This window comes from Poecilia mexicana, unplaced genomic scaffold (genome assembly GCF_051168715.1).
Source record: "Poecilia mexicana isolate PSO_F unplaced genomic scaffold, ASM5116871v1 scaffold_4, whole genome shotgun sequence".
Classification (NCBI taxonomy): Eukaryota; Metazoa; Chordata; class Actinopteri; order Cyprinodontiformes; family Poeciliidae; genus Poecilia; species Poecilia mexicana.
In genome coordinates, this window is record NW_028263373.1 from 28154456 (window position 1) to 28179433 (window position 24978).

Consider the following 24978-nt stretch of genomic DNA (forward strand, 5'->3'; position numbering starts at 1 on the left):
TATTTTTTAAACCTTAATTTGTAATTTTAGGGCATTATTAAATTCTTTTAGTGCTGAAATACCTCATGATGATCTAGCGGACGAAAGCACTGTCTTGTTAAAATGCAGGGAAAATGAATGATATATTTATGGGAAACTAAAACAAAATTCTTTTTTTAGATGATAAAAAGGTCCAAATCAAGTTCCAAACTTTGTAAGGAAATCTCTTCATGGCACACACTTGAATGTAATAAAATGAAGACGGCTCACCGGTGAAGCCGCAGGCCTCGGCCAGCAGGAACGTGCTCCAGGACATGAGGAAGAAGAGCGCCGTCTCCAGCAGAGGGAAGCAGTGCAGCTTGGTGAACTTGGTGACGTAGAGTCCAGTTAAAGGCCAACAAGGCGTTGCATTTTCATCAGCCACACTCAACAGAAACAACACGACCCAGGCTCTTAGAAAATGGTCTAGAATGAGGCTGGAGTTTAAAGTGTGCGCACAGAGCAGGATATGAGAGCCGTGACGACACCTGTGGCTGCGCCCATCACAAAGGAGCCGCTGAAAATCCCCAGGAAAATTCCCACAGACTTGAAAAAGGCCGAGGCGTCAAACATGTGTGTGTTTGCACCAGCAGGCTGGTAGGCCACGATGGAGCTGAGATGTGAAAAACACACAAGGCATACTTAGTTAGTGTAATTCTGGTATGGGTCAAAATCATAACTATCAACACTCACTTTGGTATCACTGAGCTTGCATTAAATTTTTACCACAAGTGTCTTTTTGAAAAATAGATTAACCACCTGGAGCATCCCAACAAACTCCTATATAGAAACAAGTGGTTCATGTCATCCACTAGAGGGCGGTAGAGCGCCATGTGTGAAGGAGGAGTAGCGATGAAAGGAAGCAGGTTTCACAAATCAGTGTGAAATTCAACTTGAAAAACCGATTTGGTTGAAACCCGTATTTCAGTAAACACCAAAATGGAACATAAACATAAATAAAATACACTGATTTAAGGAGAAACATGACATTCGAAAAAGAGGTGAACGTCTACTGCAGAGTGCTTACATGCTGTGCATGAAAACAGTTTGATTTGCAAAGTAACTTTTAACCAAATCTGTTCAAATACTTCTCCTTATTTCCCCTTAAACAATATGTAGCACAAATCTGCTCAGTTAAAAAAGCGAGTTTGGATTTTTTTTGGAATGACATTTTGAGAAGTCTCCTCCTTACGGTTAGGGTGCATATGGAAAAGTGAAGAAATCCTCTGTGTACAGGAAGGGGTTAGTCGGACAGGAGCCACCATTTTACTTTATGTTTTGCCATCTTAAGCAACTCAAACTGAACATGCTCAAGTCTGAGGCCATGGATCTCTACTAGAAAATGGTGGACTGGGTTGTGTGTCACCGTGAGCATCAAGCAGAAAACTTCAAATATCACTTAAGTATCTAATTTTTATACAGTGGAGTGACTACTCACAACTAATCATGCAGATTAAAACAGCAAGTCTTCTGAAAGTGAGCATGTGCTGCACCTACTAAAGCAGCATTGTATCCAATAAACATTACCTTTTCAATGTGAGTTGAAACTTTGAAACAGTGTAACGGTAAAAGTATAATCAGACTAATCCTGTTTTCAGAAATGTCTACAAATTCACTACAATATGATATTTTCCACTAAAGGTAAGGACCATATTTCTGACAATAGCATCACTGAACTGATAACATGACTTACGAGGACAAGACAATGGCCACAGCATCATTCATGACGCTCTCTCCGAACAGCAGAGCGTACAGATCCCCGTCTGCATGGAGCTCGTTGAAAATCGCCAACACAGTCACTGCAAGCACATGTCAACTATTAACAAGAGATCCGAGCAAACAGCCACATTCGCAGTTAGTCCACAGCTGGAACGCGTATTTCATTGCTCTTGAGTTGTACCTGGGTCTGTGGCGGAGATGATGGCCCCAAAGAAAAGGCAGTCAGTGTAGTAGAACTTCTCAGTCAGCTGTCCGACCGCCCTCATCAGCTTCACCACGCCGTACATCAGATTCCTGGGGTTGGACAAACAGAGGAGAGGTATTCATTTGAAGGGGGGGGATAGGGAAGAGTTATCTCTTAAGATTGATGAACAGAGAGGATAACCTCACCCGATAACAAAGCATGAAATTGCAGTGCCGAGAAAGGCGTAGGTGATGATGGAGCCAAGATTTCTGAAGAAGTGTCTCTGAAAAAGGGGGGGAAAGGAATATACTAAAGACAAATGTAATTGTTTTGTGAGCAAGTGTGAGGGAAAAAAAAACATCTGTATGCTTGAGAACAGCATTGATCATGCTGATAAATAAATACGTCTTCTAGCTGAAACCTTCAGGTCAGTGACTGCTATGACTCAGTCAGACACACAAACACACATCCAGCTGGTTGACCGCTTTTAAAACAAACAAGCAGCGAAACACAGATGACTTCCAGATCAAGCCCATCTGACTGTCCCTGCAAAGTAACATGAAAACAGCTGATTCAGGGTTTTTTTGTGCTTTTTTTTAAACAGGAAATATGCGTCTTCCTCTCAAATGGTCCCAATGAGCAAATTTAATTGTTGACATTCTGATCAGTGACAACTCAGCTTAGTAATGTTGAGCTAATTTTATATATATATATAGGACACATCAGTTGCAAATCTGAGTGGCTTTGGTGTTTAAAATGCTGCTTAAAATGAGCAAAAACAAAAATTATACTCGTGAGTGTGAAAAAACTGAGCTTTTCTAGCTGACCTGACCCCGTTCTTCCTTTTCCTGAGGACTATCATTTGACTCAGCAAATTCTAACATGAAGAAAGAAACACGAAATGTTCAAAATTCACTAAGTAGGAACCTAAAAAGTTCTGCTAAACCCAATTAGATAGTAAATAATGAGGTTAGGGTAGTTGTCTGATGCTAAAGAGCTAATCAATAAATGAAAATACAAAGTACTAACTAATACTTTGTATTTTCATTTCAGTTGTACTCCCTTCTAAAAAGTTTTAGAATAATTATTTATGAACACAGTATCTTGGAAAAATCCATGATAAACATAATCTGTAAATGTTCTACTTTGGTTGTTTTAACGAGATCTAACTGTGATAGCTAGCTTTTGCTTTTCTTGTCATTGTCCTTTTGAGACAGTGTACAATTTTATTGGTAATCAAAGGTAGATAAAGAGTGCAAAATATTTGGTAGTTTCTGAAATCCTTAAAAGTGCAAACTAAGTATTTTAGATAAAGCAATACTGCTTAAACTGGCTACAAACAAACCAAAGATACCACCATGAATCCTCAGTCAGAATTCCTGGAAAACTGAAGGCCCTCAACCCAACTGGGCCTCCAATGGCTGTAAGAACTCAGTCAAAGTACAGTTACTATGTGACTGCACAGAATGCAGTAACAAGCCTGGTCACTGCACACAAAAACTGGCAGACAACACTGGATTCGTCCAACTGCAACACGTTGATGTTGGGTTTTACTTTCCAGGACTGGTACCAGCACCCCAAGCTAATGTAATATACAAAACCTTCAAGGGATGGGCATGCACCCAATAGTAATTAAAATAAGCTTATTTTAAAACAAACAAGCCAGGATTTGATAATAAGCGCACAGTCCTACACATGGAGGAGAGGCAATTACCTCTCCTCCAAAAGCTTTTGTTCTATCCAGCATAATACATTTCCAAGCAAGATTGCTGAATTTTTTCAGTCAACCCTACAAAGTAAACCATTTACCTTGTTGCCCTGCCATGTGTCACATGCCAGGGCAACAAGGGCAATATTGTCATATTATTTAATTTCCCTCTGGGATCAATAAAGTATTTCAGAATTTGAATTGAATTGAGTTAACCAAAGTCTGTGAATCATAAAGATTTAGATATTGCATCTTGGAATAGAGTGGTCACACACCAAGGTTTTAAAAGGGTAAGGTTTCCAAACTGCAAAAAAATATTTGATTGTTCTACACTTTTAATGAGATGCCAAAGAAAGTGTCAGATTGCCCAGCAGCTTGAATCTTACACTGTCCCATCCCATGCCTAGTTCCAATGTAATAAACATTATGGACAGCTATGAAAAGCATCATGAACTTTACTAGTAATTGACCCCATGAAAATGGTGAAAACGTTCGCAACTAAAATCCAAATTACCATTCTCCAAATAAAACCCAGTCGCTTTAAGAAGATAAAAGCAAAAACTGTTTCTACTGTCAGCCGTTTTTCTGAGCCAGCAAAAATGTCAAAGAGGAAACGAAAGACATCTGGTCTGAACTTCCCTTCAAAGAGACACTTATGTTGACTGTTCTCACAGTCTGGCCAATGACAGGTTTAGTTTGCGAGCCATCTGTCCAATGAAACACTGTGTCAGCAGACACTTCAGCCGGACTCAGCCTCACCTCACGTAACTGTGTCGCTTCACTTAATCTCAGAAGCAGCCAGACCGCGCAATATCTCACCTTCTTCAGACTGTACCCAGCATGGAAAATAATCGGAGGGAGCAAAATGTTGAAGAAAACCTCAGGGTCAAAGGTCACCTGGAAAGGGACGAGAAATTCCCAATTGATTGGTGAAATTAGCAGAATGTAGACAACTTTTCCTTTTGCTTACCTTGCGCAGCATATCGTTCTGCTCCACATTGTGGATCTCCCTGAAGTTGATCTCCCCTTTCAGGGTGTACTCAAAGAACTTGCCGCTGATATTGAGCAGCAGGGTGCTGGAAGGTCCTTCCTTCAGCGAGCAGCTTGGGGGGGTCTTGTTGTGGTAGCTGGTGGCTGGAATGCCGTAACGCAGGATCACACCGACCAGCAAGCCTGATAAATCCAATCGGAACAAAGAAGGAAGGTTATAAGAACATTTGACACACGTACATAGACATAACCAACTAAACCAAATAAGTAATCAAACTCTAGTTAAAACTGGTGACGATATGCGATCAACAGCCATTGCATTAGTTAGACATGCTAGTACGGGTCTGGACTCCCTTCGTTCTTCGTCCCATATAGATTCAACAGGTGTCAGAAGCATCCATCAGATTTTAGGCCATACTCCAATCATGCAGTTCCTGCAGATTCTTTGGATGCACATCCATGTCAATTTCCTGTTGCACCACGTCACCAAGGAGCCCAACTGGACTGGAGCCACTGGAATACAGTGAACCCATTGCCATATTTAAGAAACTGGTATACAATTAGCTGAGTTTGGTCACATGGTGCAGGATCTAGCTGGATATTGAGGTGACGATATGGTTTCAAAGTGGTGGAAAACGGATGGACGTGGTCAGCAACAATCTTCAAGAAGGCTGAGGAAGTTAAAGGGGAAGTGTTGCGTTTTCTCCAGGTACTTTATGATATAAAAGGGCACTGTCAATTAGCTAGGTTACCTTCAGTTGATAGAAAGGTGTTGTGTATATGAAGCATAATAAAATATTAATTGACATTCTGATGTGTAATGATGGGACTTGACAAAATGTAAAGCTCCAGTTGTTGACTGTCTTTTATGACTTGTATTTTTGTGTTTTTATGATGTAAAGCACTTTGAACTGTGTTGCTGCTGAAAATTGTGCTATACAAATAAACTTGTCTGATATATCAAAGATGACTTAAAAGAAATCTGTCTTCATAATTTAACGCCTTAAAATTGGACCTCTGTCTCTTTAAGAAACTCCTGCTGTTTCTGAAACTCTGCCTTCAGGAAGTCATCACAGCAGTGCTCTTGTTTTTACCAGCTTTGAGAAAGAAGTAGCTCTTAAAATGAGCTCAGCAGATGAGCAGTTCTACCAGGTGTTTTCCAATTCCTGCTGGCCAGTCTGAAGGAACTGAGTGGGGGAGAAGTGGGTTCTCTGTGAGGCAGAACAAAGCTTCGAAACTGTAGCTTTGAGACAGACGTTATCACACATAAGTGCAAATATCACAAAATGTCTTGCAAATATTTCTAAATAGCTCCAAAAAAGTTGTCATTTTAATTACTAAAAGAAAAAAAAGTAATTAAATCCTGGAGGGATTGATCAGTGTGAAAATATATTCTCTATTATTTAATTTTAAGCAATACTCATCAAATGCAGACATGGATATTAATATTTTAACAGTTTGTTAATATTTATCAATCCATTCTGACACAACCAACCCCTTAAGGACATTCTTGATATGACCCAAAATGAAAATGCGTTTGACACCCCCACCCCACATCACTACACCACCAGCCTGAACCGCAGAAGGCAAGACAAACCGAGGTGTTGGTTAGACCTTATTCTGACATTACTGTGTGAATGTTGCTGCAATAATTCAGACTCGTGAGAATAGGCATCACTTTCTCTAATTTGTTATATGATAATGCTGTGCCTGTGTGAATTATAGCCACAGTTTCCCATTCTTAGTGGACAGAAGTAGCACCCAGAGGTCAACAATTTTATTTGGCTTCAGATATAGGATTCTGAAAACCTTGCTAGTAATGATAAGGTATTTGAGCTCTCATCTTTTTATCATCTCAAACCATTGTCTGCTGACCTCTGACATCGTCAATCGTTTTCATCCACTCCACTGTCAATCCCTGAATAGTTTCTCATTTTTTCCCACCACTGTCTCCAGATATGAGGGGTGATTTTTCATGAAAATCCCAGACCAAGGCACTAAAGCCCGTTTTGTTCCACATTCTGAGTCTAGTTTTAACTTTAACTTACCTCACCTAGATCCCAAAACGGTTTGAGTTGCTGCTGTAAGCAAGCGCTGTTTAACATCTACCTAAGAACGTGGTTGGTGAGTGTAGTTCTTCATGCATTTCTTGTTTACCAGAATACTGGATCAAGTTGCAGCAGAGCAAAGACAGATAAATGAGAGTCGGAGTGGGGAAGAAAGTGATGAGAGAGGCACTTAGAGGAGCACAAATCCTGTGATGGCACAGAGTAAAACAGAGTGCTACAGGCTTGCTGATTCACTCTGCCGGTGGGTTAAGTATGAACATCACACTCACACACTTTGGCCCAACCACACAGGCACACATACACACAGTGGTTTCATGCAGACACTAGATCAAACCACCTGTTGTTTCAGTTCCTGGTAAAAAAAAAAAAAAAAAGACAAAAACATTCAAGAAAAAAAAAAAAAGGTTGGATCGCAGATAGAGGGAGTTTTAGGTGCTTTCCATAAACCTGGACAAGAAAGTACCGTAAGAGATTTTTTGTTTAGGCTGTTCTTTATGCGGCTAATTGGTACTTTCAGCGTGCTACAGAATAATCCTCCTGATCTTACAGAGCTTTGTTCAGGTTCACACAGAAAAGTGAAAGTGAGAAACAGCTCATGCTTGTGCACATAGTCTCTCCAAGTGTTTAAATGTAGCATTATAGTGGTAGTTTTCTATTTTGGATTGTCTGCTTCGCTAACATGTCCCACTGGGGCCCACGGTTCAGGGTCGAAAAACAGCAATGATTAAATTAAAAGGAAAAAAAACAAATCAAAGTCTGCCCTTTTTCCCCTCTCTGGTTAATAAGTGACATTTGTAGCCCAGACTGAACTGCCTAAGTTCTGTCTCTCAAGTCTTGCAGCAAAATGTGTGGCCAACATGCAGTGCATGTGTATATTGTTCTTCACACAGCTTTACCCAACAATAACCGAGGCACAGACTTATGACCAATTATCAGAAGAACGTTGGTTTCATTTCTGAGATGAACTGAACTGATTTTTGTTTGCAAAAACTTTAGGCAGTAAAGTGGAAACAAAAACATAAGAATTCTCAAAGAGTATCAATTCATCTATTTGCATCCATATTAGAAATAAAAAAAATAATAACATTCACGTCTTAGTGAAATAGCATTTCACAGAGATCAGTACAAATATTATTACACAGATCAAATCACTATCCTGACAGCTGAAGTCCTTTAGCTTGTTGTTATTCTTTGCTTTAAAGGAGAAATATTATATAAAATCAACTTTATTTTAACTTTACATCAGTTTATGATGTCATTCACTCATCAAAAGCATGTACCTGGAGTGTTGCCTTGATTCTTTCATTTGTGTTTGAGAAATCCTTTGATCTCCATGGCAACCACTGAGCTGTGCAAAACGCCTGGCTGGACCGAGCTCCGCCTTTGAGGCGCAGCTCCTCCCTGGAGCTGCATTTTCCAAGCTTCAGAGCTATTAGCAGCAATTAGCAAACGTCTGGTATAACTGCACATCTGCTGAGCTCATTATATGAGCTACTGCTTAGTGAAACCCCAGTAAAAATGTTGTTATAGGGTTAATAAAGCGATTGTTGTGATGACTTCCTGAAGGCAGAGTTTCAGAAAGAGCAGGAGTTTTTAAAGAGACAGAGACCCAATTTTGATGTGTTAAATTACGAAGTCAAATTTCTTTGAAGTCACATTTGATGTATACAGCATTTTTATAATAACTGAAGGTAGCAGAGTCACTTGATTGTGCTATAAAATGATTCTATGTGGATGAAAAAAACATAATACTGTCACTTTAAGCTACCAAATTTACACAGGTCATCAGCAGCCCATGTCTGGTCGCCCCTTCCAACAAAGTGACAGAAAACCTCCAGCTTAGGTAACGTCACTGTTGTACAACGACATCCACCACATGCATTAAGCTGTTACAGAATCAGAGAGCTCCTTCAGTGACAGATCCCTTCATCTGAGATGACAAAGGAACATTACTGCAGCTGTTAAACTGCAAAACCACTAGATTTCATTCCTAACAGTCAACACATGTTTACATCCCTGCTGTTATTTGAAATTAAAAAAAGCTGTACAAATAACATTCCAGCTTAATTTGGCACATCTCTGTTGCATGAACTTTTGCCCCCCCACCCCCCACTTCTTATAAATGGTGAATAAATATGCATAACCATTTTGGACAGATTTTAAATGATCCTACTCAGTTGCACATGTTTAAAATAAATAAAAACGACATTGTAGTATTTTTATGTTCCAAGTTTGGCCTTACCGAACCGAGTGTTATTCTTGCTTTCTGTTTCTATATTTTTATCTTCATGTGGATCTACATGCTTAGTGGCTGTAGAGCCACATTTTGCTGCCGGTATGCCTGAATTTCTCCACTAGTGGACAATAAACTTGCATTCAGTATTTGGTACTTGACCTGCACACAAAAATTTTGACAGATTGCTTTGAAGAGTACATTTGATTAGAATCCATTTAAGGCTGGTTTTACATTGACTTGCTACATTTGGTGCATTTTCTTCCATAGTAATGGATGTAACATGAGACAAAAACACAGCTCTCTGTAAGCGTCAAGGCACAAACGGACCAAGTGAATGCTCAGCTTCCTCAAACAACAAGGGAGGCTCCAGAACTGTCGCACAAGTCAGGATGTACAAGAGCTACATCAGTGGGAAATGTGTGTCTAAACTGCAGAAGTTAGGATTTTAAAAAATATTTTAAAAAACATCCGATATCTGCTGCTTAAACTCATTTTATTGAGATGCCAGATGGTTTTATTTTCAGCTTATAAAGCACACAGGTCTGTCCTTCCCTGACCTGTAATGCTGTGCTGACGTGTAGGTCAGGGAAGGACCTGATAAGAGTTGTAACTCATTAAAATCTGTGTTTTAAAAGAACATAGAGAGATGAACCTGAACTGTACTCATAAGAGATCAGGTGTGTTGAACTCATTTTCATTTTGGGCCACATCAAAAATATGAATGTTCTTAAAGAGACATTCTTTGAGAACATCCAACATCAGTGTGTTAAAATTTCTTCAAATTTTAAGGCAAGGCAAGGCAACTTTATTTATATAGTACCTTTCAGCCAGAGACAATTCAAAGTGCTCTTACGATAAATGTTAAAAACAACATGCAACAAGAGAGGGGGAAAAAATTTGACAAAGATTAAAATTAGACAAAGTAAACATCAGAATTCCAAATATAGTGAATCAACAGAATTAAGAAAAAAATAAAGAATTTAAGAGTAGGCAACTTCAAACAAAAAAGTTTTTAACCTTGTTTTAAATCAACTCAAGGTAGGGGGCAGAATTACAGCGAGCAGGAAGCTTATTCCAGAGAGCTGGAGCATAAAAACTAAAAGCTGTTTCACCAAGTTTAGCTCTGACTCTCATAATAATTAGTAGGTTTAACTCTGATGATCTTAAAGGTCTGAGTGGTATGTAGGGCTGAAGAAGATCAGAGATATAGTCTGGGTTTTTAAAGCTTTATAAACCATTAAGGAGATTTTAAATTCTATTCTTTGAGCAACTGGCCAGTGCAGGGATCTTAAAGCTGGACTGATATGCTGATCTCTTTTTGTTTTAGTCAGGACTCTTGCAGCAGCATTCTGGAGAAGCTGGAGCTGTCTTGTTGCTTTTTTATTTTTGATAATCCAGTGAAAATGGCATTGCAGTAATCGAGTCTACTAAAAACAAAGACATGAACTAGTTTTTTGGAGTCTTGTGGGGACAAGTCGTCTAATTTTAGCAGTATTTTTTAGATGATAATATGCTATTTTTATGACAGATTTGATGTGGTTATCAAAATTTTGATCAGGATCCAGGATCACCCCCAAATTCTTGGCTTTGTCAGAGCATTTTAAACCAATAGGTTGGAGGTGGGTGATCAGCTTTAATCTATGCTCTTTTGGTCCAAACACAAATTTGAAGAAAAAATGTGTGTTAAAAATCAGATAAAAAGTGTGGAAATCTGTAGATTCTGTGTGAATTATATGTGAACTTTTGAGTGAGTTTTGTACATTTTTTTTAAAAAACTGGAGGGACTTGATGTCATTTTGGGCTACGTAAAAAGCTACTGTGGGCCATATTTGGCCTCTGAGCCTTGAGTTTGACACGTGTTTTAGATATTGTAATTTTGACCAAGTTGTATTGAAGACATTGTTTTATGTTTCTTTCTGATCATTTTTGTTTTTTCCTGTTATTCTTCATTTTCCATTTAAATGAACTGTTAAAGGTCATTCAAGGTTTAGTAGGCCTGTCACAATAACACATTTTTCTGAATGATTATTGCGATAAATGATAATATTGTTCTTTTGAGACCATTTTCAAGTAATATAATGTTAATGGCTTAGTAATGCAACAACTCATTCTCAAAGATCAATAAACTGTTAATTCTAATAATATTTAGCATTGGAAGTGGGAGACTCTTTCAATACCTAAGATAAAAAAGTAACACAAAGTGTGATTAATTATGAGATGTCTGTGAACAAAATTATTCTTCAAAAAAAAGGGACAGTTGAGACCAGAGAACCAAACTGAAGACTTTTGTCATCCACTTTTTGGTGGAAAGAGAGAAAAAAAGGGGAAAAAAATAAATTATACAAATGGAAATGATTGAGTTTGTTTTAATTTATCATGCGATTAATTGATTAATTGCTTACTGCATCAGGCCTCGGTGCAGGCATTGGATTGTTTTGAGATAATGATGTTTATTGTATCTGTCCAATAATAATAAAAAAAGTTCATGATTATTCACTAAATGGTCAAAGCCACGCCTCTAACATAACCCTTGACCTCAAGCTCTGACTGCCTTCTTTCCCTTTGAGTGTGTGGGCATTTCATTTACACCATCCCAACGCCACATGCAGACCTAGAAAATTCAAGAAATGATGCAGCGTGTATGAGAAACTTTTTTAGAAATTACAAGCATTAACACCATCTCAGAGAAATGATTACTAAGTAGATAAGGCATAAACGAAACAAAACAAACCTGACTATCAACGTGATTGGAATGCCTTTAGGAAACTTGTGTGGGTAGGGCAAGAAAACTAGCTCTAGCCCAGGGGCCCTATCCTCCTAAATCCGGCCCTGGTGAAACCACGATGAAGTGCATTGAGTTTTGTCTTTGGGGATGAGCCGCTGAAAGCACCTTCTAGAAATGAGCACGAGCCCAACCAATTAGAGGCTATATGAGCGCGTGGGGGGCAGAAGAGACTGAATCACGTTCAGCCTGCGGGAAGGTGGTGGTGTAGCTGCAAGAGGAGAACCAGCGTTATGTGAAAACAAGCTCACCGTAAATCATTGCCAGCCCGGTCTCGTGAAGGAAGCGAACCCGCCTGTGCTTGAAGAGCCATATAGTGAGAATGGTGAGAGTCAGCAGCGAAATGAATGTCAGCAAATTGACGCTGTCCTGTCGGTGACTTTCCTCTGCCTCCTTCTCGGTTACAAGTTCCTCCACCATTCCGCCGTCGTCCGCCTTCAGTCCCGACACCGCGTTCAGTAAGGTCCAGACCAGCAGCAGCATCGTCCTGGCTCTCCGAGCCGCGCTGGCTGCGTTCCCGAGAGCGTCCATGGTTTAGGATGCTGCTGCTGCTGCTGCTGCTCAGAGTACACGCAGCCTCTGTGCCATGTCACAGCTGGAAGAACAGCGCGCGCGCACACGCGCACACACACACACACACACACACACACACACAGCTGAGCCGAGTGGGTACACCAAGTCGAGTGGAGACACAACCCAGCGCTCACAGACCGAAGAATTTAACCTTTTAAAGGTACACAGCGCAATGCAACGAAAAGCTCCGCTCTCACTGTGGAGAAGGAGCCCACCTGCACACCCGAACCGAACGGCAAGCTACTGAGTCACCGCTTCGAGATTTTGATGATTGTGCAATTCGGAGGTCACTCCTCTCGAAAACAGGAAATCTGAGCCGTCGCTGGACAAACGAGAAGTAGATATCCGATATCCTGTTTGGGATTGTCTGGTCTGGAGAGGGAGATGTTGGAAGAAAGGGGCGTGGCTTTCAAATACGCTGCATTAATTTGTAGTAGTTATGATGGCAGCAGATCGAAACGCATTCGGAGGAGAAATTAAACAAACAGTGGCGGTTCTTGCATGATTGCTGCCCCGGGCAAAGCTCCTGCCTCTGCACCTGATGGTGCATGTGGAATATGCATAAGATTTATTTATTTTATTTTATTTTACAAATTCAAGCTGTATTTCCCCCCAATAATATCTTAATTTGGCCTTTTAGTCCAAGTTTGACAAGTTTCTATATTGCTGTTCATCAGAATACCAAAAAAGGTTACTTTTTGCATATTTATACAAAGAATAAAAACTTTGCAGATTTTTTTTATAGAGTTTATGAACAGAGTGTAATTCAATTCAGATTTGATTGGTATTTTAGATTTTGAACTACTTGAATGCTTTTTAGTGCCTTAAAAAGCATTTGAGCAATGCTTTTTAAGGCATTACACAAATGCTTTTGAGTAATTACGGCATTCGAGTAATGCTTTTTAGGCCACTAAAAAAGTATTACTCAAAACTGAAAAAGCGATTTCAAAAGTTGTGTCTTGAAGAAACATATCACACAGGGCACCACTATCAAAGAAGCACAACTGGTTGCTATATATATAAAAAAAAAAAAACAACACTGCTGAAGAATTTGAATGAAGAATTTGAATTTCAACCTGATTCCTTCAGTTTATTTTCTCAGTTTTTGGCTACATTTGCTTTTCTTTCAGAGTGAGGACTCCTGTCAGTGAACAGGTTCATTAAACCCTCAGTATGAAAGGTCGCACACCTTTAAGTCACTGAAGGAACATAAACGATTTTAAAGGGTGATTGCTGTATTTTGAATTCTGTAGAAAAATAACCTGGAAAAAAATCCAAATCGCCTCATAAAACCTGTAAAAAAAAAAAAACGCAAAGTAGTGCATTTGCAACTGTGTGTAGCTACATACATATCAGAAGAAAAACTTTAAGAGGCTTGAGAATGAGACGGAGGTTCCCCTTCCAGCAGGAAAACAACCTAAAACATATACATATGAAATTGAAGAGCCTAGTTAAAGTCCAGATGTATCCAGTCCAACAAAGATTGACCTGCTTTCCAAGGAAAAATGGGCAGATATTTCATTCTCTACTTTAGAGTCGATAAGAGAAATAGCCCACTCTTAGAGCATGTGTGCAACGGGCGGGAAATTCAGAGTTACAGGTTAATCCATCCCAAATGTTTCTATTTTCATGTTTCTTGCATTACACTCTTCACTCTGGAATACCCACGTGTGATGCCGAGAAGATGCGGACTCTAAACCCAAATGTTAATTGTATAAATTTGAACTTGAGTCGGTCAATGTGTTATGAGGAAGGCATGTTTCATAGAAGAATGTTAGCATAGCTGCCAATGACGGCAGATAAACGATTTCCTTGTAATTCTAAGTTGTTTCTCCACCCTTAGCACATTTAGCAGTGAGTGAATGAAGTTGATTAACAACACTAAGACCCTCCTACTGGTTCTGATTGGTTGTTTTTGGCCAGAATGATGCATTACTTTAGATAGCAATTGTAGTTCAGGAAGGAGATGGAGTAGATTGATTTTTTTCAATGATTATCTGTCTCATAACAAACTGTCACGACATGGTGACAGCTTTAGCAAATATGGAGAAAAAATATTTCTGTTAGTTATGTACTGCAGCTTGAATAAAATGCAACTACATAGCATTTTTTAGAAGTCTAGATTGGTTTATGTGTATTTTGCACGTTGCCTATGACTGTTGCTTGTGGGGAGAGACATTTCAGTAATCTAAAACTAATAGAAAAAAATTAAGCAACCTACTTGCATACTGTATGCGGACTGTTGCATGTAAAATTCATGAGCAGTAAATATTGTGCTAGTATCAGTATTGAACCAAAGAAAGCAAGCCTTTAAAATTGTAACATTTTTCATGGGTCAAAAAAGACTCAAAAAATTGTAACAGCAGCTGCGCAGGGGGAGCCCAATCTAATATTTTGTCAGGGGGCCCAAAATTCCTGCGACGCCCCTGGTTCCAGCTGTCGGCAGAAGCTCAGAAGTGAAGTTAAAAGCTGAATGAAGCTTCATATCAGCAAAAGGAGTCTGAAAATAAAGAAAAAGAGCTCAGTGAAAAAGGGGTTTTAAAGACAGCACTCAGCCTTCAGAGGAGCAATCAACTAACTGCAGTGCATTCTGGGTAAAACTGGCAGACAAGTTTGTAGTTCCCATCTGATTATACAATTCCAGCTTTTGGCTCAGAAGTGAGAATAAAAGCTGAGCCAAGCTTCATGTCAGAAAAACTGAGTTATAAAATAAAGAAATAAAGAAGAAAATAAAAGAACGTGATGAAAAAAGGGACTCCACAATCAAAAGTCCAATCTTCAGAAGAAGAAACAAGCAATAATCCTGCATCCAATGGAAGCGAGCTGAAGAAATAAAATAAAATATGACCATCCTTCTTATCCTTTTCAAAGAGGGTAAAGCAAGTAATTAAAATGTTCTGAAAATAAAATAAAATACTGACCTTTTATTTACTGGATGCCATTTTTATATTTTAGTTTATATAAACTTGCATTTTGGAACAATGCAAGAACATAAATTAACCATATATTCGTATAAAACTGTGTATGTAAAGCTCAATCAGATTAACTATCTGCTACAACAATAAAGAGATTTGGTCAAACACAATCAGTTAATAAAAACTATTCATTAACTGATTAAGTTGTGTTTTAGATTGTTCTTGAAAAACTAATCAGTCACGGCTGCACAGTGAACCCATTGATTCTTTACAGCAGACAGCCGCTCCCCTCTTACAGGTACTGCGTACCCCCGCTAAATCCTTTAGGGGTCCTCAGTACCCGACCGTACTCCCCTACTTTCACCCCTGACTAAAACACTTGTAAAACACGACAAAAACAATATAATAGCAGAACTAGCATGACCTAGATTAAACATCTTTCAATAATATGCAATAAAGAAAACCATATAAACATATTTTATAAAATGGATAAATAATATTTATCACATAGCAGAGACACCATCTCTGACCTCGTCAGTGATCCTCGTGGCTCTAAGGATTACCCATAATACATCGCTCTTTCTAAAGTGAATGCATTACAACTTTTTACCAGCAGATGGTGCAGTTTAGCAGAATTTAACCTGAACCTTTTTAATTAAGTTACATTTGTAAATTGTACACGCTCTGTCCAGCGCTCTACTGTGTTATTGATGGACAAGTAGAGGAACTGACTGCTCTGTTTCTACATTGATCACCAATTTCCAGTAAAACACTTTCTAAATTGTTGGAGGCTATCTTAAACACAGCCTCAGAGAGTTTATGACAGGACAAATTGACGAAACTCTCACATATATAATATTCAGTTGATTGGTTTGGATCAAACAGATCCAACTGACCGATGAACCAGCGCAGATTTCTATGCAGAAGCGACCAGGAAGAATTTATGAGGCACTGTGCATTCAGACCCAGGGCAGGCCCAAGCCTCCAGGAGGCCCTAAGCGAAATTTGGTTTTGGAGCCCTCTAGTTCTGCTAACAATGTGGACTGGCAGCAATCAGCAGTCTGATCATTAGATCATTCACACACCTTCTATAGAATTATTGCATCTCTGATAGAGCTGTTTACATTATATATATATACTGCTCAAAAAATAAAGGGAACATTTCACTTTAATTTTGTGTGTGGCTCCAAATCCAGGCCTCCATTGGTTAAATAAATTTGATTTCCATTGATGATTTTTGTGTGATTTTGTTGTCAGCACATTCAACTTTGTACAGAACAAAGTATTCAATGAGAATATTTCATTCATTCAGATCTAGGATGTGTTATTTGAGTGTTCCCTTTATTTTTTTTGAGCAGTAGAATACATTTATTGGCTGGAGGCGCTCCTGCAGACGGCCGCAATCCAGAGCTCGATAGAGCATCCGATCATGTCCTTTGGCTTCATTAACAGAAGTCAGAGGGGAAAGGTGATGCAGGGTCAAGCTGGTCCTGTTTTTTTTTTTTATTTCAGGCTGATCCTAGTAGAAAACCTCAGCCTTTCACTAACAGATCTCTCTGGTCTGCTGAAGAATATTGCTATGGTGCCTATTTTGTGTTTCAATTTTGCATATGTCGATGTGGCTATAGGGGAAAGAGAGAAAGTACTGAAAAGACAGGATGAAGATAGTTGTGATAGGGATTACCTATTATTAGAATGGCCTAGCAGTTAAAGTAGGACGCTAATCTGACATGTGGTTGTCAGACGGTTACGTGGTGTTTGGGGTTTGTTGTACATGTGTATATTTAAATCCAGTTTCAGAACATCCTCATAAGAACCAGGTCAGCATTGTATAAAAACGCCAAACAACTATTAGCGAATACATAATTTCGACTATCAGTACATCAGAGCTAAACTGAGAGATTTTTAGTCATCTGATCTTTCTGTTACGGTTCAATGTATTATAAGCAAAGGAATCACTCGAAGGGGAGTTGCCGGGTGTGGAACTGGTGACGCGTTCAGGGTAGTCAGTTAAAATAACATCTGAAAAAAAACAGGTATCGTGGTTTGCTTCAATTTGTTTAATTTTCTACTCCCTGCAACTGATTTATTCAAAAACAAAAAGTAGCATGCGGTTTAAAACTGCATTTTCCAAAAGCAAAATAAAAGAAATAGAGTAAAAGAAAACGTTTGTTTCATAATCTGATAAACTGCATCGTTTTTAAAAATAAAATATGCAGTGTTTGGGGATACAATTATGGATTGCTTTTAATACACATTAGGAGTATATTCCCATCTTACACACGACGTTTCAAATGAAAGTTCAGATATGTTGGTCTTGCGGAAATCGTGTTTGTAGTTCAAATACGTGAATGTTTCACGGCTGTTCACCACTCCTACGTACATACGTCACGCTGTTTGGCTCAGTCATTGGCTGTTACAAGTACCACCAGGTTGGAAAACGAAGCTGCGAAACAGGAAGCTAAAAAAAAGGGGGGAGGGAAAAAAAACCTGTCAACTGAAGCTCACGTAGGTACGGTCGCGCCTCACATTTTGTCGTGGGTTTCTCTTCCAGGCTGACGGGACCGTGATATCTGGTCGCTGCTGAAAAGGCAACATGGGATGCTTCTTCTCGAAGAAATCCAAAAGAAAGTCGGCGGAGAAGGAGAACCTCACGCCGACAACGACGAGTGCTGATACTGCAGGTAACTCGGTTCCCCTTGGCAACAACACCGACGAGGCTCCGAAGCAGTACAGCTGGGACAAGAGGGAAAAGGTGAGGCGACTGGACGGTACAAATCCAAGTAGAATAGCAACTTGGTAGCACTGAACAAACGCATTGTAAAAGTAGGTAGGTATATATAAATCATCTTGATGTTCCGCCGTTGCTTGTCTGGTGTGTTGCGTCAACTTCCAGGTAGTTATTGTTTGTTAATGGTGCAGCTAACTACCCATTTACTATAGACGGGGGAAAAAGTTTGACTTTTGGGTTGATGTAAAATTTTGAAGAGCACAAATGATTAACAAATGCACTGCAAACTGTTACTCTGAACTAAAATTATTGTGACAAAAAAAGCATAAAACAAATGAACATCCAGGTCGTCCGATTAAAAACGGCAGGAAATACACACCGATTTTCTAAATTTGTCACTATTTTTTTTAATGTTCAAGATGTCGCCCACCTCTCTCTAAATGCTCCCACGTCGCCAGCCTTATCTCATTATGGGATTACAGTACTACACAACAGAACTCAGCCTTATGTTGCCGGCTTGGCAGTAGATGAACTTCCCTTTAGACTCGCTGCTTGTTGAAAGTGTAATAAAAGGGTCACACCACCGACTGCATTATGATTTAGGCCTAAAAGAGCACACTGAGACACCTTTCAAGTAATTAGGTGGAACCACATGAACAGGATACTGAAATACTTTTTATTTTTTGTTGCAAAGAATAAAATGTACTCCAAATGTAACTGTGATTATAATCAAAGTTGTGATGCAGGTTACTTAAAGGGGCAACATTATTCATTTTTTTGGCACGTGATGCCATTTTATAGCACAATCAAATAACTGTTAACTCCAGCTGTTATAAAAATAGATTTTATATATTAAAAATGGCTTAAGAATTTTGACTCCTCCATTAACTCTTTTATAATGTTACAATGTTTTTACCAGTGTTGCAATGAGAAGTAGCTCATATAATGACCTCAGCAGAAGTGCAGTTCCACCAGGGTTTGCTAATTACTGCTGGCTAGTCAATAGGAGCTGAGTGGGGTATTGTAGGGTTGGTCAATGTTCCAGTGAACCAAGGAACACTCTAAACACGTGGGATTTATGGTGCATAGAAGCTGAATGCTGCTTCTCCATGTTTGGCGTGTATTTAAATGTTTTATTCCAAAGATATGTGTTTCTGCACAGGCTGACCCCAAGGATTACACTCTGACTGGACTCAAAGATGTCACCGTGGGCCGGCTGCCTGGGACGCTGAACGGCAAGCCGTTTGTCATCCAAGACTGCGTGAACTGCAACATCTTTGTCTTGGACCACTCGGCGACCATCAGCATCGACGACTGCGTCAACTGCCGCATCGTCTTCGGGCCCGTGAAGGGCAGCGTGTTCTTCAGGGACTGCAAAGACATCAAGTGCGTGGTGGCCTGCCAGCAGTTTCGCGCGAGGGACTGTAAAAAGATGGACGTGTTCCTGTGCTGCGCCACCCAGCCCATCATCGAGTCCTCCACGGGAATGAAGTTCGGCTGCTTCCAGTACTACTACCCGGAGCTGGCCTTCCACTTCAAGGACGCCGGGCTGAGCATATTCAACAACAACTGGAGCAACATCCACGACTTCACGCCCGTGTCGGGGGAGAATAACTGGAGCCTGCTGCCGGAAGACGCAAAAGTGGCGGACTTCGTGCCAGCGCCCGACCCGGAGTCCGATTTCAAGTCCGTCCGGATCTCCACCGAGGCCGACCGGAGCATTGTGCCTTTAACAAAGGGAGGCAGGCGGAAAGACAGCGAGGAGTCCTGCCTCTTCGTTTTCTTTGCCGGGGACTACACCACTGCAAATGCCCGCAAACTGATCGATGAGGTGAGTGTTGGTGGGAGAAGAGGCGCTTTTTGTTCGAACCCTGTCGTTTTGGAAGGTGTGTAGAAAGAGGAAGTCTTTGTGGGTAAAGGGTGAAAGGGTGGTGCTAATGTCAGAGCTTACGTCAGATGCTTCTTTTTTTAATGAATTAGTCATTGTTCCTATTGCTAACACAGCCTAGAAAAGCACAAAACAGAAGGACCTGCATGTTTAAACGGTCCTGATTGAGACATCCAGAAATGCTTGATTCTGTCTATTATTCTGACAATTAATATGATAAAACAAATTGGCAAATTCTGCAGCTTTTTCATTTAACTGCTTGAGCCTCTACTACACAATGTTAAAAATACATTAAAAGATAAAAAAGTAAAAATGTTATTGCCTAAAATGCCTAGTGTGTGTTTGATCATTTGTAGCCAAGGATGCATAATAATCTGTTTATTTTTTGGATTAGTAAATGGATAGAGAAAAGGTCCTTAAAAGGAGTTTTTATTTTTTACAGACTTTGAACTAGGTGAGGAATTTTGAATAAACATATTTACAGACAAAGAAGGTTTTTCATTTTAAGTACAAAATGTTTATGTGTTTTTGTACCATTTTGGATTAATTCCTGCTCTGACTGTGTTGTTTTTTCAGAAAGGTGTCTTTTTTTGAGTCTGTATGTTCGATTAATTGATTACTAAATTAGTTGTCGATTATTTCCATATTCGATTAATCATCATGAATTCGATTAGTCGAATTAATTGTGAAAAAACTGTGGAGTAATGTTTGGATATTAGTTGAGAATCCACAGGTTATTGCACCTTTTTGTTTTGTAGCTTTCTTTGGTTTACATTTCTGTCTCCGTGGGAGTTTTTTTTTTTTTACAAATGCCAGCCACCAGGCTACGGTGGCTGTCTGTCTGTGTAAACATTCCAGAGATGTTTGGTGTCACTTTAAAAGAAAGTTCATCACCGCACAAGCATGAGACCGGATTCTCATGCGAGGAAGGATGAAACTTCTTCCAGCAAGGCACATCTTTTAATGAGGAATCCTTTAAAGGCTTCATGACTTACTTTTAGCTGCCGTGGACTCACTTCTCTTCTCTTCTTGCACAGGCCACTTCTAAAGGATTCGTGCTGGTCCAGACTAAGGAGGTCTCTATGAAGCCTGAGGATGCAAGGCGTGTGTTTCAGAACAGCGCAGATGACCTTGTGGAGTGGATCAACAAAGGTACGTTCATTTTACTTCATCTAATTCCTCAACTGAACTGTAATTCAGCTTAATATCTCCCAGTCATTTGAGGAAGTTGTTTCATAATTCTAGCAGCTATTTAGTGCATTTGTAAAGCCTGGTGTAATCTTAGAAAGGTTCTCATATGTGTGTGCTTCTGCGTGCCCTGCAGATCCATGTGAAACACACCAAGGCATGTCTGAAATTCTTTGAATTCCTGTCCTGTGTTGTTCCGACGCCGTCAAATATAAACGGAAGCGTAACTTTACTTAATTTTCTCATGTGATTATGGACTGAGGAAGAATAAAAATACAGTAACCCTGCAAAAGTTGTCATGCCCCTTGAGGTTTTCCCCATTTTGTTACTTTCAAAGCAGCAACATCAATATCTCTTTTTGGTTTCATACCCATCATCTGAAAATGAGAAGAATACATCCTAATCATTTTTAGTAAGCTAAACCTATGCAGAAGTCCCGTTCACCGTCAGTCATGTGAACGGAACGCCTTCAGTTCCACAGTTAAATGGAAGATTGTCCACTGGTCAAACGAAACAAAAACTAAACTTCCTGTCCTATATGCAAAACATTGTGTGTGGAGAATAGATGAGAGACTTTTCCACTTAAATATAACATCCATCTGAAGAGACTGGGTGGTGGCAGCATCATGCTCTGAATGAAGCTAAATGCAGGGCAATCCTGGAAGAAAACCTGTTGGGGCCTGCAAAAGACTGTGAGCCAGGCCTTCTTGTCCAACATCAGTGTCCGATCTCACAAATGGGCTTCCGGGACCTTGATTAAAAAAAAAAAACAACCAATTAACACACTCATGGAAAGCCTTCCTGGAAGAGTTGAAGCTCCAATAGCTGCAAATAGTGAGCTGATATCATGTTAAGACTACAATTACCCTTCAACATTTTGTGTGTGTGTGTGCACGTGTGTGTGTGTGTGTGGTTTTTATATCCTTATGGGAACCCATTTCTTTCTACAATGTGGGGTTATGGGGACCATTGCTCCTTGTGGGGACTTTTTCTTGGTCCCCTGGAGGGAAATTGTTACTTTTGGGTTAGTGGTTAGGAATGTGATGGGTAGGTTAGGGTAAGGTGTAGGGTAAGGGTTAGGCTGTAGAAATTAATGGAAGTCAATGTAAAGTCCCCACAAGTGATGAAAACACGACTGTGTGCTCGCTCGCGCGCGCATGCGTGTGTGTGTGTGAAGGTAAAACCTTTAGCACTGTAGTGTATTAAAAATACTGGGAGCTGGAATTGGAGTGAAAGTACCAAAATATAAACACATTTTTGTTTCTTTTACACTAATGTGTACTTTGTAGTGTTTGTCACATCAGAGCCAGTTAAATCAGGTTACAGTAGAAAATGTAAGGATGAATACTTTTGCAAGACACTGTAGGTCAGGGGTGTTGAACTCATTTTAATTTTAATTTCAGGCCACGGCAAGATTATGAGTGTCCCTAAAGGGACAGCTGTCCTTAAACGTATTAATAAAACTATCTATTGACAATCTGTTAGGTATTATAGCTGTGTTTTACAGTGGTGTGTTACGGCCATGGTAGATGGAAGCCAATAAACTAGCATTTTGTCAGAATGTCAGTAAGTTTTTTAGAAAAATACATGAAGATTTTTAAGATGCGTTGAAAATTTGTAAGAAAATCTCAGAAATTTTGAGATTACCAGATTATTTATTTATTTAGAATTTTTTTAGATTAATCTAAAAGTTAGACAGTTTTTTGGGGGGGCAGAAATTTATCCCCTTTTTCTCATCTACAACAGTCCTAATGCCGTCATAATGTCTGCATTCGATGAGTACTGAAATTAAATAATATTTTAACATCTTTCTACATTAGAGTTTGGCACTATGCAAATAAAACTTATTTGATTTTACTGAATTAATATTTAAGCACACAACCGTCATCTATGAGTTCTATTTATGAAACACTCTGGAGTCTTGAGGACCACATAAAAATGTTATTGTGGCCCAGATTTGGCCCACAGGCCTCAAGTTTGACACGTTTTTTTTTTTTTTTTCTGTGATGATCTCATTTGAATACATTTGCTTTGTGTGTGTGGACGTGGTAAATGTTGCATAAGTCCCCCAGAACCCTCAATATGAAAACCTCTGCTTCCATGGGGAAGCCCTTTGCTGTTTCTGTTTGAAAAACGTGAGCGGAATGTTAAAGGGGTTGGGATCGGTCCGAGTCCCCACACTGGGATCAGGGGTGTGGATGTCCTGACTCTGAATTTTTCTGTCTCTCCACTCAAGGCCCGGTCACTGCCCTGGAGCTGAACGGTGATGGAGCAGTGGAAGGATGCAAGACCATCGCCAGCGAGGTTTTTAGTGGCACTAAGGTAGGCATTTTTACTTTTTTTTTTTTGTTTTTTTTTTGTTCACTTTTGGAGCGTTTTTCTTCTTTAAGTGCTCACACACATAGCCTCACTTATGTTCTTCTTTTTTCTTCAGATTTTTGTTTCAGACAATAAAAATACGTCAACCCGAGACGTCGACAGCTTCTTCAACTTTGCCGACATGCAGATGGGTTTGTAAATAAGTCGGCCGTCCAAACAAGCTGCCTGCGCTGATTGAGATTCCTTTTTACGGGGTGAAAGGCGGGAACGGAAAATTCTGCACACCGTTTGATGTTGCCTTGGATCGAATGAGTCAGTTTTCACAATCACATGAAAAAGTTATTCCATTTTTGTTTTTTTTTTTGTTTTCGTTTTTAATGCCGAGGGAAGAAAAGGCTGCAAACCACTCAAATGTTAGTTGCTAAGAGTGCTGTGATTATTTATGTTTCTGTGAATGTATTTTGTAACTCTGCTTTCATCTTTCGTGAATGTAGCTGTTTCTATAAATGTCTTTTTTATGTGCTTTATTTAAAATGTTACTTTTTATTGATTTCTAGGATAAAAGAGACCAAATGAGGGTGGGAGCAAATGAAGGGAGCATATGGTTTCTCTTAGAATTATGTGTGTTTGTGGTTTAAATACTGGATTTTTCTCTGTTCAAAATGTGTATATAAAAATGTGCTGTATAGGTGATGACCATGTTTATACTCTTAGTTCTTAGGCCCAAACCAGGTTGTGAAAAGTTGATTTTAAGTTACCGTATCTGTTTTCACCAACACATAAACACGGGAGAGAGGCTGGATTTTTAAAGTAGGCAACTTGTTGCTTTTTTTTTTACATATATATTTTTTATATTCATTACTGGGCTTTTTTTGTATAGAAACAAAATAATCAACTATATATGAATATATATTTTGTAAAATGTTATTTTGTAAGATGACTGAAAGAAAATCTCTGTTTCTTCTTCACAACTTTAAAGGCTGAAAAAAGGAATGTCTAAAGTAAAATTTGCCTAGTTACTCAGCCTGATAACAGATGTGGAAAAAATAGACGCTGGTCAAAAGGGAAATGCTCTTCTTCCTCTTTGTGAATTTGTCTTTTTTTTTTTGTTCAAAGCCTCTAAAGGTCAATTTAAAGAGACTGAAAATGCAAGCACACTAGTTGATTCACTATTGCTGATTAATTATTTACTATTAGTCTAACTAAATTGGTTTAGTGTCTCTTCTGGATGATGAGTTTAGTTGGAGTTTTTGCTCGAGAGAAAAAAACAAATCCTCCGTAATTCACATGTATTCCACTGACCTGAATCATACGTCTCATTATAAACTGATGACCTCGTTTACAGACTTCACTTTACCCAGTGATATAAAAAACAAACAAAAAAGCATATAAATCATTACCATACTGTTCCTGTTTTTTTAATCATCACTTCTGATTTATGTTTTTACAGTCACTTCTAAGAACACCCATAAAAACATGCCATGTGAAATTTGTCAATTTATTTGTATTTGTATATTGATTTTTTTTTCTAGAAAGTATGTGTGTAACTATGACCTTTTGAAATGCCAGATTCATATTAAAATCCATAGATTAAATGATTTTTGTGTAGGCGATTATTTACTTGTAATGGCTATTCACCCAATAAGGTTAAGTGTTTG

At 39.2% G+C, this 24978-nt stretch overlaps 2 protein-coding genes across 3 annotated transcripts in view; one reads left to right on the plus strand and one right to left on the minus strand.

Moving 5' to 3' along the window:
• Positions 1 to 12725, minus strand: part of slc9a7 (solute carrier family 9 member 7) — a 31490-nt gene extending 18765 nt beyond the window's left edge. The window contains exons 1-8 of one of the 2 annotated variants that reach the window (XM_015004068.2): positions 11958 to 12725; positions 4600 to 4802; positions 4449 to 4526; positions 2128 to 2204; positions 1919 to 2031; positions 1712 to 1817; positions 490 to 631; positions 250 to 355 (exon numbers count right to left, since the gene is read on the minus strand). In XM_015004068.2, the coding sequence (XP_014859554.2) occupies positions 250 to 355; positions 490 to 631; positions 1712 to 1817; positions 1919 to 2031; positions 2128 to 2204; positions 4449 to 4526; positions 4600 to 4802; positions 11958 to 12237 (1105 nt within the window). In that variant the 5' untranslated portion in view covers positions 12238 to 12725. The remainder of the gene's footprint in view (positions 1 to 249; positions 356 to 489; positions 632 to 1711; positions 1818 to 1918; positions 2032 to 2127; positions 2205 to 4448; positions 4527 to 4599; positions 4803 to 11957) is intronic. The other variant, XM_015004067.2, reaches the window with a different exon arrangement.
• A 4900-nt stretch (positions 12726 to 17625) lies between these two features.
• Positions 17626 to 24918, plus strand: rp2 (RP2 activator of ARL3 GTPase). Its single transcript, XM_015004070.2, has 5 exons — positions 17626 to 17949; positions 19088 to 19756; positions 20851 to 20965; positions 23238 to 23323; positions 23436 to 24918. The coding sequence occupies exons 1-5, from the start codon at positions 17791 to 17793 to the stop codon at positions 23517 to 23519; spliced, it is 1113 nt and encodes a 370-aa protein (XP_014859556.2). The 5' UTR covers positions 17626 to 17790; the 3' UTR covers positions 23520 to 24918.
• The last annotated feature ends 60 nt before the right edge of the window (positions 24919 to 24978 follow it).

Coding starts and splice junctions, on each gene's coding strand:
- rp2 (XM_015004070.2), top strand. CDS start 17,791: ATGGGATGCTTCTTCTCGAAGAAATCCAAAAGAAAGTCGGCGGAGAAG. Junction 17,950..19,087: donor GCTGGGACAAGAGGGAAAAG/GTGAGGCGACTG, acceptor GTTTCTGCACAG/GCTGACCCCAAGGATTACAC. Junction 23,324..23,435: donor AGGTTTTTAGTGGCACTAAG/GTAGGCATTTTT, acceptor TTTTTTCTTCAG/ATTTTTGTTTCAGACAATAA.